General features: G+C 53.9%; 1 protein-coding gene across 1 annotated transcript; it reads right to left on the bottom strand.

Annotated features, from left to right (window-relative positions):
- Positions 1 to 171: 171 nt before the first annotated feature.
- DUSP4 (dual specificity phosphatase 4) lies at positions 172 to 17,276 on the bottom strand. The gene is made up of 4 exons (XM_070781327.1): positions 16,342 to 17,276; positions 6,182 to 6,327; positions 4,987 to 5,206; positions 172 to 4,353 (listed from the first exon to the last, which is right to left on the bottom strand). The coding sequence occupies exons 1-4, from the start codon at positions 16,772 to 16,774 to the stop codon at positions 3,968 to 3,970; spliced, it is 1,185 nt and encodes a 394-aa protein (XP_070637428.1). The 5' UTR covers positions 16,775 to 17,276; the 3' UTR covers positions 172 to 3,967.
- Positions 17,277 to 19,220: the final 1,944 nt, after the last annotated feature.

Raw genomic sequence — 19,220 nt, forward strand, 5'->3', positions numbered from 1 at the left:
AAAAATCCAGTTCTCAGAGATTTCCTCTCTGCCTTCACCTGTCACCTTCCGTGGTGTTCAGGGAGCTCACAGATTTGAGTGGCCTGTCTTCACAAGACTACCATAAATGATTCAGACCTTCCAAGTCATCATATTGGCAGTTTTTCGGGAAAGGATAAACCAAGCCAGAGGTGGTCGAAAATGTATTTATTTTTCTTCAAATGATCTTTGTTTCAAGCAATAAATAAAAACAGACATGTTGACTTTTCTAAAAAAAAAACAAAACAACAAAAAAAAAATTCCCCTAAACTATATACATCCTACAGAAATACAAGCATATCAAATGTAGAAATGACATCACTCTGAAAGATGGGGCTATTTACAGAAATTACAAGTATTGCATTGCTGTCTTGAAGAAGCCTCTTTCTGGCACGACTCATAAGCTCTAAGGGAGAGCAGGGTCCTCTTCAAAGAGGTGGCACTCTCCATCCTTTCTTTCTGACTGCACCATGCGACATGTGGGATCTTAGTTCCCTGACCAGGGATCGAACCCACACTCCCTGCATTAGAAGCACGGGGCTGGACTGCTAGTGAAGTCCCTCTCCATACTTCGTGATAAACAAACAAACTTGCAAAGAAGAGCACTGACAGCCAGAGACGTTCTTCAGTTCCTTAACAACCACAGATCAGCTTTCAAGGGGCGTGAAAAGGGACCTCATCCAGGTCTTAGGCCCCGTGAGCTCCTGACAGAACCCATATTGTCCCTCAGCAGAGCTGGGGCCACGCAGGGCCAGGGACAACTGTCTGCTGTGGTTTCTGCCACACAAGCCAGCTCTGTGTTATCAAGCCCCGGCCTCCAACAGCACCTTGCCATCCAGAAGGTTAAGTTTCCCAAACTCAGTTATGCAAGGACAGCACTTGGGGAGCTTTGAAACCTACTGATGCCCAGGTCCCTCCTCCAGAATTCCTGGTGTACCTCGTCTGGGCTAACGGGCAGCCAAGGCAAACCCCTACTTTACCAACAAAGGCTGGCGGCCAAACTCTGATCTCACGGCCCCCTCCCCTCACATTGAAATCACCCATCCCACCTCCCTCTGCCCATCTTCCCAAGGATTTTGGATTTTTTCTCATATGGAATCAGAATCAACTCTCTAGAATCAGGCTAGAATGGACATCTGAGGAAAATGGCCTCAGAGGCCAAGACTAAGGGTGGGAGCTCCCTGCCACCAGCTCACAAGTGGCTTCAGTATAATACTGCTGGGAGGGGGGGGGGCTCCACCCACACCCTGGGGTCACAAAGACACTGGAGGGAACAGCAGCATTCTCCAGTCTCTATACATGATCCAGTGAGTCAATAGCACAGGTCACCATGGATCAAAGTGGCAAAGCTTTCTGACTGCGACAGAAATTGCATGTCACCAGAAATCACTTCATGGGAGAGACACCTGTTGAAACCCAGTGGCTATTTGGAGGGACTTCATGGTTCCGTCTTCATTAGAGCTCTTTCTTGCAAGTCATCAAAGAGGCTTCTGATGGTAAAAGTAGACAGTGACCCCAAATCCCCGATTCCAATCAAGCCCATTTCCTATTTGATTTCTAAGGGTTTGGGGACTCACACTGTTATCAAGTACAAAGAAAATGGCTTTATAAATAGTGGTTTGACACTGCGACACAAGACTTGAATTGGAAAGCAGGGAAGAGACCCAGTCAGGGCGGGTCCTGGGCTCCGACTGTCTGGGCAGCAGGAATCTGGTCTGGGAAAGCACGATACGCAGATTTTGGCAAATGTACACTCATTCTGTAAAAAGTCAATCTGTTCTAAGCTACTTTCCCTCCCCCTTCAAGCAGTCCCTCCTGCGGACCTATCTGTCTGTGGGAACCCACACTTTTCCAGCAGTGGAGCCCATTCGACCTCAATTCATCACACAACATGAAGCAACTTCCAGGAATCAAGGAAGACAAGGGAACGTCCAGCTGAGCTCTCTCAGTAGGCCCAGTGTCATGAACCCGACCCCTCCACGTCTTCAGGAGGGGTTCAGCCAAGCAGCTCCCAGGAAAGGAGGGGGCCTTGGGCTTTTCTAAAAACAGGAAGTGGGAACTCTGGCCACACCCAAGACAGGGCTTGACAAAGGTAAGACAAATGATGCCAAGTTCATGTTCATGGAAGGAAACGTGAGGAACCTGGTCCTGTCTGGGACGTGGGGACAAGAAGGAGCATTCCGACACTATGCTGACATCGAGGCTTGAAGTTACTAATGGGTGAGCAGCACTTCGATTCTCAGAGGGCAAAAACAACCCCAAAAAGCAAAACCTAAAGCATGCTCTCATTTCTAGACAAGTTTGGAATTACTGCTAACCTGGCATGGGTAACAACACCGTTCCACAATACTATAAGTTAAATAACCCGTGGTTAGTTCCCTCCTCCCTCCCCCCAAGCCCAACCCACCTGCTCCTTGTTCCAAAAGCCACTCCTCTATTTGGAAAGGCCCCCTGAAAACGGCTTTATCTCAAGAAAGGATTCTACTCGGGCACTCTAATGCCCATCCAGAAACCAGCTTCCCTGCAAAGAGTCTGCCTGACTCCTCACTCACGCTGTCTTGCTGTCCTAATCTTCCACAAGACCTCCAGTGGGGTGTCCACGCCCTTTTTATTCACCTATTCACTTTACAGATATCCACCTACACCAGGAATCTTTTAAGATCACAAGAATTTGTTGGCATACTTCATTCCAAGCAAACCCCCTAAAATTAAAATCTCTGATTTAGGCAAAAGAGGAAAAAAAAAAAAAACCTGGTGCTTCCACTTCCCTTTCGGGTCTCTCTCTTATTAGCTGGGTTCCCCAAGGACCTTGGCAAATGATTCGCTGCAGGAAAATCTGAACTGCACCCAATTTTAATTTTAGGAGCACCTTACACGATATGGCATTTATCACAGATGATATATAAGTCCTCGGGCAGGTCTAGGAGAAAAACGCTTCCACCGCCAAACTGAGTTACTGATCATCCGAAACGGTTGCATGGTTGCGGTTTCAAATCGCTTCGGTGGTCCACGTGCCCAAGAACCAACTTCAAAGACAGTCTCCAGTCCATATTCAAGGATGCGCTATCTGCGGATGTACACGCCCACAGATTCTGGTATCCGAGATGGAAGGAGGGGGTGCTGGAACCAACCTACCAGATACCAAGGGTCAACGCTAATAACGCCCTCCCTCCCCTTTCTCCTCCTCCCACCCTGCCCCCTTCCCAGCGAAAGCAAATGCAAGCTGATCGTCATGCCATCTCGAACACACCACCTCACTGCACTGACGTCTGCACGCTGCTGTGCTCGCCGGTCCACACCAACATGAACATATTCTAAAGACACGGTCCCTAGACTTTGTGTACTTACATACTCTGAGGAAATTCTCAATAAATACTTTTATTTATTATTAAGCGTAAGTATTCACCCGTTGATGGTGACTTAAAAAGGAAAACCATGTCCTAAAAGATTTCTTCAAAAAAAAAAAAAAAAAATTCCTGTAACTACAACATACAGAAGGACCAAGCACACAGAAGCAGGCACTTCTGGTCAACTTGTTTTCGGCCCTTTGCCTCCCCTCCACCCCCGTCCCCCTAATAAAACCGGGAGGGCACATTTGCCGGGATCTGTGGGTTTCCTAACTTCAAGCCTTACTGCTTTAAAAAAAAAAAAATGAGGTAAGAAATTCCTATCTGAAAACTAAAACTGACACACAAACCAAGCCCCAGGTCTTCCCTGCCTCCCGAGGAAGCCGTTATTGCTCTAAGTTGGAGTGTTTTGTTTGCGTTTAAATATGTATTCGAGGTCCTTATTGCCATTCTAGCTGGCCCCACGGTCGGCCAGAGAGATGGATGGAAGGAGCTTGGTTGCCAGGCCCCCTACGGGTCAGTCCGGACCTGCTGCCCGGCCACAGGGCCCCACCCAACGTGGGCTGGTGTCGGTTGGGGAGCGGGGGGGCGTTCCAAGGATTCTAACAGCTGGGGGAGGTGGTGATGGGGCTGTGCAGGTAGGGCAGGCTGCTGGGGGCCGGGTGCACCCCCACAGAGACCGGGAAGCTGAAGACGAACTGCGACGTGGGCGTGGGGGTGGCCTTGCCCCGCTCGCGCAGGGGCCCCGAGGGGCTGGCAGCCTCCACCGCGCAGGACGTGGCCAGCACCTGCGACTCAAACTGCAGCAGCTGCCCCATAAAGCTGAAGTTGGGCGAGATGATGCTCCGCCGCTGCTTGACGAACTCGAAGGCCTCCTCCAGCCGCACGCGCTTCTTCATCATCAGGTAGGCCAGGCAGATGGTGGCCGAGCGGGAGATGCCAGCCTGGCAGTGCACCAGCACGCGCCCGCGGCAGTCCTTCACCGCATCTGGGGCAGAGAGCCACGCGCCCGTTAGTGTCCCCAAGTCCCCGTCCTTCCCGCGGGCGGAACAAGGGCGCTGGGGGGAGGATCTGATAAGCATTGGTCGGAGCCCTCCCTCAGAACCACAGAAGGAACAGCCCTCCGAGGCTGACGCCGGGAGAGAGGAAACCCACGGGGCCAGGGAGTGCCGTCGGTTCTAGGCTGTTTTGGAGACTTAACCAAGCAAATGTGCCAGGCTTAGGAAATACACATGCTAAAGCCCGGTGCCAGCACACACGGAGGGGTTTTCATTTGCAGGAGAACAATGACCCAGTTCTCTCTGTGTTTTCCTCCCCACCCCTAAGTCTCATCTGCTTGGCAGGTGGGACATCCAAGGCAAAAGCTCTTGGCTCTATCAGCTACCAATGCCTACGGTTTGTGTAAGTCCATCTTCCTACCCCTGGGCAACTCAACACCCCAAGGGTCAGCCTTCCTACTCAGAAAGAGGGAAAACAGGCACCCTCTGGCAGGGCCCTTTCTAAGTCCCTCCTTCAACACTCCAGCTCCAAGTGGTTCCCTCTTCCCTCGATTCCTGTCTCTGCCAGCCTTGCACCCAGCGCCCCATTCCTGAACCCGGCGCCCCGGCCAGGGCCAGCCTACCGATGTACTCGATGGCCTCCATGAACCAGGAGCTGATGTCGGCCTTGTGATTGTCCTCCACCGGGATACACTTGTACTGATAGTGTCCTTCGAAGTGGTTCGGGCAGTCGGAGGAGACGTTCAGCAAGGCCGTGATGCCCAGGGCATCCAGCATATCCCTGCGGGCCGCGTGATAGGCACTGCCGAGGTAGAGGAAGGGCAGGATCTCCACCGGACCCCCCTGCAGAAGGGGAGAACAAAGGGGCCCCCCCAAACATCTTAAGTGTAAGACAGCAAGGGAGAGGGCTGGGGTGGTGGGACGGGGAAAGGGGAGCCAGTCTGGGGCGGGTGGGGGGTGCTGTCACAGGCCCTGGGAAGATGGCCTGTGGACACAGCCCCTCCAGGTCTCCCCGTGTCCTGCTGGGGCTCCAGGAGGGAGGGATGCGCTCAGTGGTACCTCTCTGGCCTTGATGCTGTGCTCTGCCTTGATGCTGGGCCCCCCTCTCTGGTTCAAGCAGCCCACCTCCCCCCCACCCCCTGTGACCAATGAAGCGGAAGACACAACGCTGGCCTTGTTCCATCGTTTGTGATGTGAGGAGGTTACACCTGCTACCACTAAGCTACTTGCTGCAGATCAAAAACAGACGCCACAGCAACCTCAAAGACAAGAGGAGGGATCCTGGCAAAAGGAGGTTATGTTGGCTTTGCTAATGACATGATTCTGAGGCGGATCAACACAAGTGATGTGGGATTTGCGGAGCCGAGTTGCGGGACCCCATCAATTTAGTCCATCTCTGTGTAAAGGAGAGAGCTGGAAGGGGTGTGCTTGTTAAGAATAACAGTGGCATGAGCTGGTTTTCTTAGAAGGGCTGGTTGTCCACTGATGTTCACTTAGCATTTACCATTAGCTTGTATGGGGGGCGGACAGCTCTGACTGTTGTGAGCCAGGGCTGGGGTCTCAGCTTCCTACAGAGCAGCCCACACATTTCTGGGCTCCTTGCTTGTCTGCACATAACTCTGGGAGAGAAGTCAGGGACTTATGTCTTTACGTTCTTTTTTTATGTAAGGGTAATGAGAGAAGGAAGGGGAAGAATTTCAAAGAAATTATGGATTTCACCTAAGGTCACATCCCAACACTCAGGGTTCATCAATTCACCCAGCATTGAGGCCCTGAGTCCTGAGCCTCTCTAAGCAGAAGTCTGATCTCAGCCCGTACCTGGTCATGCAGTGGGGTCCCACAGGAGCTGCAGCTCAGGTCCAAGGACTCCGCCGTGCTTGGGGGCACAGCAGGTGGGATGGCTGCCAGAGCCTTGGTCTTGGAACAGAATTCTGGATACTCGGAGGAGAACCTCTCATAGCCACCTGTAAAGGAGAAAGATGCTCGGGTTAATGGGGTCACTGAACAACCAGGAAACCAAACCAGGGGAGAACTTGAACACTACCCTTCATAGAGGAGAGCTGTTGGGAAGCTAGGGCTGTTTGCACCTATATTGGCCACTGGGTGGCGCTGTGGGCCCAGAGATAATGGTTAAGGAGCCCTTCTTCCAGAGATGGGAAGACTGCCTTGGGGAAGAACGCATCCTAAAAGCTGGAAGAAAAGCTTTAGGGACAAGACTTCGGTTTAGAATGCAGATACACAAAGGAGGATGTGCAGGGGGAGATGAAGAAGGAACGCTTTCTTTACAGTGATGACAAAGAAAGAGGGAAGAGCCACTAGGGGTTTCCATGAGGCCACAATTGAGTCCTGGGACCCACAAAGATGTCTGTCATCCCCCAACTCCAGCTCTTCTTTTAGAGAGGTTCTCTAGTGTGGGAGAGAATAAAAAAACTATTATCCTGGCACCAGGCCTTCTGGACCTCAGCAACAGAACAGATGCCAATCACACAGCCTCATGAACAGCTGTTCCATCAACAAGGGGCCAAAACGAAAGGAAACGGGCTTAAATCTAAACAAATCCCTCTTGCCTCATCCAGGTTTTGGGCACGGGAGGATTTCCTGACCTGAGAGTTGCTAAGCCCTGGAATGGTTCTCTGTGGAATCATCTTCCGGGGAAGGAAGGTCGTTTAAGTAAAAGGAGACAAATGGCCAACTTCTGTGGAGTAGCTTTAGTGCCATTCAGGCAAAGGCGGCTGGGCAGGGGTGGGCAGAGACGCAGGAGGAGGCGGGCAGGGAAACACACCAAGAAGAGACAGTCAGCCTGTGTCTCTGATTTTCTTGTGCACTCTGGGACTTTGCTTTGCGGGAAACTTACCATCTATTATTGTCAAAGTTTGGCCCTGCTTGGGTTTTTTTGTGTTGTTTTTTAAATTTTTTGTTGTTGGTTTTTGTTTTGATGTGGACCATTTCTGGAGTCTTGATTGGATGTGTTTGGGGGGCTTCCCAGGTGGCACAGTGGTAAAGAATCTGTCTGCAGTGCAGGAGATGCACACAGGTTCAATCCCTGGGTAAGGAAGATCCCCTGCAGGAGGGCATGGCAACCACTCCAGTATTCTCGCCTGGAGAGTCCCATGAATGGAGGAGCCTGGCGGCTACAGTCCACGGCGTCACAAAGAGTCGAACACGACTGAGCATGCGTGCACTGCTTCCGTTTTGTGTTTTGGTTTCTTGGCCCTGAGGCAGGTGGGATCTCAGCTCCCCAATCAGGGGGATCACACCTGCGCCCCCTGCATTGGAAGGTGACGTCCCAACCCCCGGACCAACAGGGAAGTCCCCCTGCTTGTATTTTTATTTTGCAGTTTCTATTGGACCAAAAATAGATTAAAAATGAACTCAGCAGGGTCTGCAGGTTGTGGAACAACCACTCAACGGATGGTCACGCAGGCAGCTGGCCCACTACACCTTTATGACTAAGTGACGGGGGGGTGCCATTGCTCTCTATCCCGACCATTCAAAGCAGTTTTCCAACATGTGATGGTTAGTCAATTCCTTGCCCTGAATCCCAACCCTTGACACTACCGCTTCGGAGAGGAAAGAAAATGATCATTTGCCACATCATAAGGCTTCCAGAAACAGGGCAGACATTTTTTCCTCTCTGAGAGGGAGGCTCCTGGTTTCCCTCCCCCAGGCTATAAATGGCCATTTCTCTGGTCACAGGCCCTCACTCTGCTGAGTCATAATGACCAGCCTCCCTGGAGGGAAAATCTGCTGGAGGGCCCAGTCCTGCCCTCTTCAGAGGTGCTAGTGGCCTGAGTGGACTTCTTGTCAGAAGCAGCCCTCCCTTTCGCCTATAAACCTGCTAATGCTTCCGCCCCCAACGCAGGCTATGAGCAATGAAAGCCGGCGAGTGCCTTTAGCTGAAGCCCCCTGGGATGGGCCTCTGGGATGGAAACTTCGGCAAATGCTGCCCTTTGGACAAAGTAAAAGGAGAAGTGGGTCCATCCACAAACCAATGTTGAGTGTCTATATGAAACACCATCACTTGCTACTCTGTACTTCTAGAGGATCTGAAAAATTGAGTGAAAGGATCTGTGTGTTTATTACATAATTTGAACATTAAAATACATCTCAAAGAGATACAAGACGTTGAGGGGTGCCCTCCCAAAAGCTCATCACCTGGACGGGCAGGCCAGCAGTCACAGGAGGGTCAGGGCGAGGCTCCAAGGTCATAGAGAACCAGTAGCTCTTAGGGCTGAAGGAGCCAAGGAGACTCAGTGGTAGAAAAAACGTTCTTCCCGTTGCTGAGAAGGCACAGACCAGGGCATCAGACGGAAGTGAAAGAGCCTTGCCTTTGCAGTCAGATTCACAGCTCTGAGTTGAAATGCCAGCCCTGTGAATGAATCATAGGCTGTGCAGCCTGGAGACATCACTGAACCTCTCTGAGCCTCCTCCTCATTTGTAAAATGTAATGAAACTTCCAGGCCGGGAGTCTCTAGTGGGGACTGACTGGAACAGCCAGTGTGCGCTGTGCCTGGCCCCAGGGAGACACTCAATGAACGTTTCCTTCTTCAGTACCTAAGGGGACTCCAGCTTCACTCACAACTTCTCACACTCAGGACAGCTTTCTCCTCCTGGGCTTTCCTTCTGTTTTCCAGTGGGCATCTGGAGAGCTGGTAGTTAGGCAGCAGAAGAACAGGTACCAGGCACTTCCTGCATCCCACATCCCCTGCCCAGTCAAGGACATCTGCTACCTCCAGGGCTGACCATCAGTCAATCCCCAGGGAGCAGCAGAACCCTGGAGGGGTCCCCAGCCTGCAGCTGACCCTGGGGGTGTGGCAGGTGTGGGGGATGGGGGAGGGCGCAGGCAGGCCCAGAGACCAGACCAGGCTTGAAAGGGGGGGCTATCTGTCATCTCCCCAAGGCTGCACATAACAAGACAGAGAGATAGCAGTGGTCAGGAAAAGGCACCATTACAATGAAGCGGCAAAATGATTACTGAAAAGTTCTTTCGCTCTGGAGACAGGAGCAAAGGGAGGGTGGAGTCCCTGACATGGGAGCAACGGAAAGGATTTCCCTCCGGAGCCATCATTAGCTGTGGTGGGATCTGTGGCTGGTAGTTACGAGGAGCATCAGCAAAGGACCTCCTTCTGGGGCCCAGGAGCTGCAGTCAGGCCAGGACCTCAGATGAGTAGAACACACCCTTGTGGGGTCGGGAGCTCCCGAGTGATGCAGTGCAGATACAGGAGTGCAGGTCGGGGGCCATTCAGTCCACACCCCAAAAGATCACACTCCGATCCAGGTTAATAAAAATGACAGACTCTCTTAAAAGGAAATGTTCATTATGTGTCAGGCTCTTCCCACCCCGGTATCCAACCAGCAGCCCTGGAAGAAGGCGTGCTGAGCCCCAATTTAACATTAGAGAAAACTGAATTTCATGGCGGCCCCCATGTAAGGGCATTCAGCCCACAGCTGCTGCTGCTGCTGCTGCTAAGTCGCTTCAGTCGTGTCCAACTCTGTGCAACCCCACAGACGGCAGCCCACCAGGCTCCTCTGTCCCTGGGATTCTCCAGGCAAGAACACTGGAGTGGGTTGCCATTTCCTTCTCCAATGCATGAAAGTGAAAAGTGAAAGTGAAGTTGCTCAGTCGTGTCCGACTCAGTGAATCCACAGACTGCAGCCTACCCCGCTCTTCCGTCCATGGGATTTTCCAGGCAAGAGTACTGGAGTGGAGTACTGCCTTCTCCAGAAGGGGCCTCAAAGTCACTTGGACCCTGGTCATCAGGACCCATACTGGTGCTTCCCCACCACTGCTTCTCCAGTGGCCCTTCTCTCAGCGACCACCCGCCCAGTGGTTCATCACTCTAGGAAAGAATTTTGATGCGGAAATAGAAAGAATGTCAACAGGGCACTGCTGACATTTCACTGGACTCTGCTTCTCTCCGATGCTTTTCGAACTCCAGGTAGTTATGGAGGAGTCGTGACCAGCATTTTTTTTTTTAATTTAATGAAACAGAATAAAAACAACTTGAACGCACTGCATTTATAGAGGGTGTGATTTCATGGCACTCTGGTTTCACAGTGATGGTCCCCATCACAGGGACTCCCCTGGCACTTAAAGGCACTTGCTGGCTCTTCTTCTCCCAGACTGTACATGGCATGTGCTGCAGTGGGGCACGAGCCCAGTACAGGGCGACAGACACCTGGCCTGGCCGTGAGCTGTTGCAGGACACCACTCATGTCTTACATCTCTTGGGGGAACGTGTATTTCAAGAGCTCAAATTACGTAATAAACACATGGATCATTTCACTTTTAAAAAAAGGTCAGCTCCTCTAGAAGTATATAGAGTAGCCCTATACTAGGTCCTGATGGAAACGAAACTCAGTTTCTTATGGTGGGTGGCGGGGAAGAAGACTGTTCCTAGCCTCTCTCCTCAGTGCCTGCCTCCCCAGCTCACATCTGTGCAGGTACCATAGCCACGACCCTTTCAGCAAGAGCGAGATTGACTTGTATTTTTTTATCTTTGACCACATCCTGCAGCATTCGGGATCTTAGTTCCCCGACCAGGGATAGAACCTGTGCTGCCTGTACTGGGAGTGCACAGTCTTAGCCACTGGACCCCCAGGGAAGTCCCAAGAGCTAGGGTTAGATCTCCAAGCTTTATCCAGAACTCATGAGAGGGAAAGTTTATTGCCACTGTAGACACGGTGGGGTGGGATGGGAGAACGTCTATCCTGTGGCCTTGGAGCTATGCGGGATGGGAGGGGGTAGGCAGACGGGTGCAGAGGAGCCCCAGCTCTGTTGTGGGAGCTGGAAGAGACACATCCCCTCCTAAGCCCCGTTTTCCACCCTCAGAATGCAAGGATTCCAGACACTATCTTGAAGTTCCAACATTCTGTGCTCCTGAATGGTCATGAACTGACTTGCCGACTACCAACTGACAGCAGGTATATATTTCCATCAGACCTGTGTATTTCCACCTTCTGAACACAATCTCACAACACATTCGCCAGTGAATTCCCTTTTTTTTTTCCTACGTCCTGTCGCATGTAATTCGGTAACAGATAGGCTGACTAATTTTGACCTGTTTTTCCCATGTTCTTATTTAATAATATACCTTCTAGCCTTAAAGCTCTCATTTTCTCATCTTAATTTTAAAACTGGAGCGTCTGGGGGGGGCGGGGCAGAAAGGACTATAATTTTCTACCCAACTTCCTTGAGGAATAACTACGCCTACGGTTCAACTCTGTGTTCTTTTCGTCTTCTCACACAGACAGGGAGGCAGTTTTCAAAGTTGACAGAAACCGTGAAACTGGCTGGCCCCCTGCTCATGTAGGTGGGGCGGGGGAGATGTGTGAGAAGTCCTTTGAAAGGGCAGGCTGCTGTGATGCCCGTCATCTCGCCATAATAGGACTCTTAATGGGGTCTGTGATGGGAAGGACAGCCTCTTGGTGGTGACGATGGTCGCGGATCTTAATGTGGCTGCCACTTTTTCCCTGTTACTCTCTCTACACTCTCATATCAACCTGTTCACAAACAGGGCTCATGGCCTTGCTGTCCTGGGACATCTTATCAATATCAAACACTGCCCAGCAGGCAAAGTCTGGGGACATCTGAAGGTCCTTTGGCTTTGAGAATTTCCAAGACTTCCAGTTTACATGTATGGGCTCCTCATCTCTGGGTCCTGGGTCTGCTACCTCTGGTGTCCCGGGCAGCTGGCTGGACACTCGAGGTCACACTCTAGGCTGGATCTTGCTTGCAGCCCCTCCAGGTACTTCTCTGCCATCTGCTCCCTTCAGCAATCTGGCTTCCGTCTAGTCTTCATTTCTTCCTCCCCAACTTCCTCTTTGTTAAACGGGAACTGCCTTCCAGGAAGGAAACCAGCTATCTGGTTTCGGATGTTCTGATTTTTTGTAAGGAATTCCTTGGCTCTTTAAAAAGGTCACCCTTTCTCCTCTCTGAGTTCTCGGTGAAGCCCACCTTTCCTGTGGGAGCTGAGATGGACTTCCTGACAATCAGGCTGTCACTCTCAGTCAACACCTACTGGAACCATCCAGTGCAGATGATGCAAAGAGTAGTGACTTTGCCTAATTCTTTATAATTCTTTAAAGTCTCACACTCTGGGTTAGGAATTTCCCTTAAGGCCTACCTTTATTTTTATGTTTGTAATTCTAACAGTTCTCCGCTGTCATGGGTATATCGTGTCCTGTTTGCAAGGAGAAAAGCCAGTCCTTTTGCCTTTGGGTGAAAGAGCTGCCCTTAGCATCCCCCAGGATTCTGCCGTTTGGTGCCACTGACCTGGAAATGAGGATAGGCAGGGCAGATGGACACAGAAAGAGAAAAGATGGAACACAGCCACCTGACCTCTGCCCATAGCTCTCAGGACGGGCCTTAGTCGCTGTTCACACGGAAGCTATCACGTCAGGTCGCTATGATCAGGCTTGGGGACCATCGGGTATGAGACTTCCGACCTGGAAGGAGAAGCTGGAGTATATTGATCTTCCCAATTTCTCAAAACAGCTCCAGGACGGCTTTTAAATCAGAACTTGAGTAAGAACTGACAAAGGTCACAGGCTGAGAAGAACTTTAGATAGAAGAAAAAGTAAGATAATGTTTTTATACCTGAAATCTTCTGTGTAACAGACTGATCTCTTACTGGGGGGATGTGGGAAGTAAAGAATGACGTCTATTAAGGTAAGAAAAATGCTCTTTTTGTCTTTCTCTACTGGGGGGAGGGGGTCTAAAACCCTAAACCAAGGATCTATGAAAGAAAGAGAAAGGGATTTCAAAAGAGATGTGTACTATAATTAAATCTGAAAAGCTGAAATCTCTAAACTGTCCCAAAATGCCTTACAGGGTTTTCAATAAAATGAGTTTTACCCCAGTGGGAAGATTAACTAGCCAAAGGACCAGAAAATGTAGTGATATGGGTTACTGCTTTTAGCAAACCTTGGGTATTATTAGGAATTGTAAAGGCCAGCTAGCACTGCCTTAATCTTAAGTAAAGCTATGAATTCTTGCCTGTGGTATTAGTTATTAACTACCTGTAATATATAACCAACTGCCCTTCAAAGTCATAAATAGAAAAATCAGCTGTTTAAACACAGTTAATTGGTAAAAGTCCATAGCTTGTGACCAGGAAGGGTAATAGAACCTCTAAAAATATCCGGCTGTTTTTACTGTCCCCCCAGGATGGCAGATATCAACAGTTTTCCACGGCTTAATGTCTGACCACTTTTACTCCACACCCACCACCACACATGAATGGTTGCACAGAAGGCCCCACTGGCTGCAAAATAAAGGAACAAACTGGGGGGGGGGGGGGGGGGGGGCGTGGAATCATCCAAATTACCCAACACCTAACCAATTCAGGTATTTACTAAAGATAAATCTAAGGGGCTTGTCTCCTCTCATTTCCCTTTAGTTTCCTGCCCCCAGGGCCTCCTGCGAGGAACCCACGTTTCCTGCTGTTCCGCTGGCTTCTGCACTGTCCGCCCCCAGGCGCACCTCCCCGCAGCGCCAAGGGAGCCCATTTCCTTCTGCCCTCACTGGGGGATTCCTTTGCAGGGGAAGGCAAGGAAAAGAAAGAGGAACTGTGTGAAGACCGCCTCTGTTTAGCACCTAAATGAAAACAGGCTGAGCTGAATAGAATTTGAACCAGTTAACCTCAAAGATGTTCTATCACCACTGCAGAACAAGCTGGAAGGAGATACCCTCCCTCCCCACACTCTGAATTTTAGGCGGCAGTTGCGTCCAAAGGCAGGCTCCCTTTACTTAGAAAGACCCAGCTGAACCTCTCCTGGCCCCTCCCGGGAGGGCCTATGAAGAGAAGTTGGACCCCACGCCCAGGCCATGACCCTCCCCAGCTCAGAGGATGCGGTCTGGGAGAGGCAGCGAGCGGTCCGCCCCTGCGCGCGCCGGGTCAGGCAACAGGAGGCAGTGCAGGCCTCGGGAGGAAACAGCCTTAAGCACTCCTTTTCCTTCGGCCAGGCACCTCGCCAACCGCCAGGGGACTGCCGACCCTACAGACTAGCATTTGCCTCGCGCCCGGCGGCCGGCCCGCGGGGCGGCTCTCGGTACAGATCTGGCTCCGGGCTCTCTCGGCGGGATTCGGGGGAACCAGGCAGGTGCCGTGAGCCCGAGGAGGGAACCTTAAAAATCTCCTTCTCTCTCCAATAGCGAGGCCTAAGTGCGCGCCCGGAAACCCTAGGGCGGTCCTCTCTGGATTTCTTCCAGGAAAAAAAGAAAACAAAACGAACCCAGACGCCACGTGCGTCCGCTCTGCCTCGAGAAGGGTCCCGGGTTCGGAAGCCGAGCAGGCAGGCGTGCGATCGGGGTCCAAATCCGGAGCGATCGAGGTGAGCACAGCTCGGAGAACACAGCGGCCAGCCCTTGCCACTCGAAGGGGCTTTCGTCCCAGAGAAATTTCTCTCACTGTCCCTACGTGCGCCAGCACCACGCAGAGGACGAGCTATGTGCTCAACCTCGGGGACCCCATCCCCGCGCTCCACCCAGTCCGGGACCACTGGGCTCCCGGCACACCTCGGCGCCCGGGGCCCCAGGGCCCCTGCGCCCAGGTCGCCTCGCTTAGCGCCTGGTCCTTCCGGTGCAAGGCCCTTCCTGGCACTTTCCCTTAAAGCGCTGGGAGGAGAAGGGAGGAACGCTGGGCCCAATCAGAGGTGCCAAAGGCCGCCCTCGCAAAGAAAGAAAAATCAGCAAAATCGCCTTAGTGGTTCAACCAAAGGTCAACAGCAGCATTTCCCCAGCAGCTGACAGGTCAAATGGCCAGGAAACAACTGCCGAGAACAAAGCCCCCCGCTGTTCACAGGGGCCAGCCCGACCCGCCGGCACCGAGCGGTGTGGTCGTGCCTTTTGGAAGGGGCGGTGGGGAGAGGTTTCCGCCGCCGCGCCTCCCGCCCCATCTCCCTTCCTCTCCGGTGAGCGGGACCGGAGAGGAAGGGCAGGAGGGAGGGGGCCGGGGGCGCCGGCAGGGAAAGGGGCGGCCCTTTGATGGCGGGGGTTCGAAACGCCTCCCTCGGGTCCTGGGGCGGCCAGGACCCGCAGCGGGCTAAGGAATGCGCGGAATGCGGCGCGGGTGAAAGGGGCGCAGCGCCGCAGGGCCCCAGCGACTTGCCCGCTCCCGGCCTGGCCGGGCAGGTGCGGCCGGCGCCCGGGTCCTTCCAGGTACTTGGGTAGCCCTCGGCCCTTTCGGAGTTTAGATTTGGTAAGATCTCCCCTTCCCTGGAGTTTCGCACTTAAGCACGCGCCGCCATCTGAGAGTCTTGAGTCTGAACAAAAGGTCGTTACTTCTCAGCTGCCTTCATTTAAGAGGCCCCGTCCCCCTTGGCGACCCCCGCAAATACTCGGACCTCCAGCCTCCGTCTCCGGAGCCTAGGTCTAGCCGGAGGCGGGAGGGGTTGGCCACCCTTCCTGGTGGAGCTCGGAGTTGGGCGGCACAACCAAGCCCGCAAGCTGACCCTCGTTTTTGCATTTATGAACGGTTGGTTTCCAGCAGGAGCCGCAGAACCGATCGCACCCCAGCGCTCACCCTCCTTCCCTCTCTTCCCCACGTCTTGGAATCTCGTAATCGGATTCGGTGCGGGACCCGGCCATGCCAAACCAACAGGCCTAACCTGTCCCCCACCTCCCGCGTAGTGGCACTTGAGAGCGCTTCCCAGGACTCGAAGGTGGAAAAGCTGTTGAGTCGCTTCTCCCGCAAGGCCAGACCGTTGGTGTAAACAAATGCAGAATCGCCGGGAAGGGTCCGGAAATTGCAGGTGACTGAGCCCTCACCATCTCTGAGGACTTCAGGAGCTCGCACTTGCACACAAATATACAAAAGCCTTGCACACCAGCGCGCGCACAAATACGCACAAAAAAGCGTTCGGAGGGCATCCCGCAGCCACGAGTCACCCCCAGGCACCTCTTCTGCCCACTAACGCGCAGGCCGCCCAGCCCCGCCGCACCGACCCTCCAGCTCGCGCCCGGCGCCCGCGTTTACCTTTCAGCAGGCAGATGTCGGTGCGCTCGGCGTTGCGACGCAGCGCCTGCACCACCAACGACACGGTGCTGTCCTCACGGAGGCTCTCGGCGCGCGGGCTGCGCTCGTCGTAGACGATGACGGCGGAGTAGAGGCCGGAGCGCAGGCGGGCGCGCACCTCCTCCTCGGCGGGCAGGATCTGCTCCAGGCTCACGGAGCCCTTGGCCCGCCGCCGCACAATAGTGTTGCAGCGCACGTTGACCGAGCCTCGGATGTAGCCCGCGCTGTGCGCCAGGAACGGTCTGCAGTCCAGCAGCAGGCACTTGCCGCCGCTCAGCAGCCCCAGGGCGCCGTGGCTGCCGCTACCGCCCGCGCCGCCGCCGTTCTCGTCCCGGTTCATCAGCCTTTTGAGCACGCTGCAGTCCATCTCCCGCAGCTCGTCCACCGTCACCATGGTCGCCGGGAACCGCGTCTGTTGGACACCCGAGGAGGCGAGGGACTCCCGGGCGAGCTGGGCTCCAGGAAGGGGTGAGCGGGGGTCTACGAAAGGGCGCGCGCGAGCAAAAGCGGACGCAAACTTGGCCCCTAGGGGCTCTCACTGGCGAATTTCTTCTCCCGGGTTCCCCTTTCTCCCGCAGCTTCTCGGTTACATAGCAGTCCGGGCGGCCTCGGGCGCCGGGCAGCACGATGCCAAGGGGGAGGTGGTAGTGGAGTGGAGTGTGTTTACGGGAGAGGTACGAGGGCTCCTTTCTGTTGTTGCCTCTATTGTATTTCGCCCGTTGCGCTGCCGTTCCGGCCGCGGTTCCCCCACGAACTGCCGGAGCTCCGCGCTCTGCCCCAGCCAGAGTTTCCTCTCCTCGGCGTATAGATTTATTAATGCTCCTCGGCTCTCCCCCGGGAGGGGGCAGATGCATTACTACCTCGCGAGGCTCCGCCTCTTTCCATTCTGGGCCGCGAGCCCTGCCCCGCCCCCCGCGCCCGCTCCCCGCCCCCTGGCGGCTCCCCCCGCCCCTCCGGCCCCACCTCCTCCGCACGCCCCAGCGAGTGAATGGAGTGCCGGCCGCTCGCTCCTGGTCACGGGGACGCGACGTCACAAAGAGCGGAGTAAACAGGGCGCGCGGCGGTCGCCGCCAGGCCCATTCATAAAACCGAGACCTAGAGGAAAAGGGAGGAGGCCTCCGACCCGCAGGCGAGCGGCTGCGCCGGGACTTTGTGAATGGAGCGTGGCGGCGCCTCTCCCCTGCCTCCGTTCGCGTCCAGCCCGACCCGAGTTGCCTTGCAGCCACTGCACCCCCGCCTCGGTGGTGGCGGCGATGATACGCGGAAAAAAATCGCCAGCCGAGAAGCTGGCCTAGCGGAGGGCCGGACTCGGTTTTGAGCTTTCATCCCGGTTTACCTCCGCGCTTCCCCCTTGTCAGCCCCGCAGGTGGGCCCCTAGTACCCAAGGGGACTGGGAAACGCCGCATCGCAGCCGGCCCAGCCAGGCCCTCCTCGCCCCAGCCTTACGGAGCGCGTTTGGCCCGCCAGGCGTTTTTGGTTGTTGTTGGGTTTTTTTTTTTTTTTCAATTGCAGTTTCTCAGACTTTAGCTTCTGCCTTAGCCTGATCGATTTTCATCTTAAGGTATAAATCAGTTTTATAGCTTCCCGAGGAACATGGGCAAACCCGAATCCAGGAGATGAAAGAGAAAGCCCTCGCGCCCCGAAGCCCGGTAATACGAGTGAAGTGTTGAGTTTGTTGCTTTATGACCCAGAGGGAGACATTAATTGGATCCGGAATGTTGTTCCCAAGGAGGAAGGCGGAGTGCCACTCCCTTCCACGCTTCCTAAAGATGTTTATTTAACCCTGATTGGGGGGGGGGGGGGGACGGACATTTTCGGCTTTTGGAAAAGTCCTCACGCCTCTCGTACTCGTGTGAATTGTCTCTCAGGAAATGACAATTAGGGTCCACATTTGGTGCGAAACTAGACCCGGAGAAATTGACGGGTAAAGAATTTAATACGTCCCAGGGCCGATTCGGGTTTCTTTGCGTCCCTCTTTCCCGGTCCGGTCTCATTTTCCCCGCCCCCGCTTCTACTTATGCATTTTATTTCCCAGAGGCCACTTTTGGCAGGGGGTGCGTGCGCGCAGCGGTGGGGGACACGACAGAAGCCAAAAATGATGCGTCCGACATCTTGCCAAGTCTTGTTAGTGAGAATTAACCACCGAACAGGGAATTACGGGACTCGCTCGGGGCCCCGGTGGCAGTGGGATCGAGTCTTCTGTTCCTGGCTGGCGGAGGCGACAGGGGTCGGTGAACCCGCTCCCTCCCCCGACTCAGCCTTCCGCTCCGCCTTTGTTCCCCGTGGAGCGGCTCTCCAGGGCTGTAGACTCCGGGCCCCAGGGCCACCCCTTCAGTCCCCAGCCCGGCCTCGGCGGCGGCCTCCATCTCCGAAATCTACAGCCCTCGATCCCCTCCCGCTGCGTCCGGGCTCCCGGAGCCCAGGCCCAAGCTGAGTGCCCCAAAATAGCTCTGCGATGTACTGGTCCCGTCTCTATTTAGAATTTACTATTTTATTCATCGTGGACTTGTGGGGAGGCGGCACTAATTTTAATTGTTTAAGCCACTACTTTATTTATTTTGACTACTCAATTTCGGGTTCCCCTCGACATTTGGCGCACGAGGAGCGGCCACCACTGAGGACCCAGTGAGGCCGCGGGGCACTCCAGAGGGGAGGTCAGCGGTCAAAGGTTTGCTGCTTGGCTTCTCCGCTGGGAAGGGGACTGTATTCCCTCCCAAGGCTTTTGTCCGGTTTTTCGCGTGCTGAGGTGGTCGTGAGGCTCTGTGTAAAGACTCGCTTTCCCTGGCACACCAGGAGCTCGCCCTTTCCAAGGAGCCCCCCGCGCGCCCACGTTCCCCGGC

Source organism: Bos indicus, chromosome 27 (assembly GCF_029378745.1).
Source record: "Bos indicus isolate NIAB-ARS_2022 breed Sahiwal x Tharparkar chromosome 27, NIAB-ARS_B.indTharparkar_mat_pri_1.0, whole genome shotgun sequence".
In the NCBI taxonomy this organism is placed as follows: Eukaryota; Metazoa; Chordata; class Mammalia; order Artiodactyla; family Bovidae; genus Bos; species Bos indicus.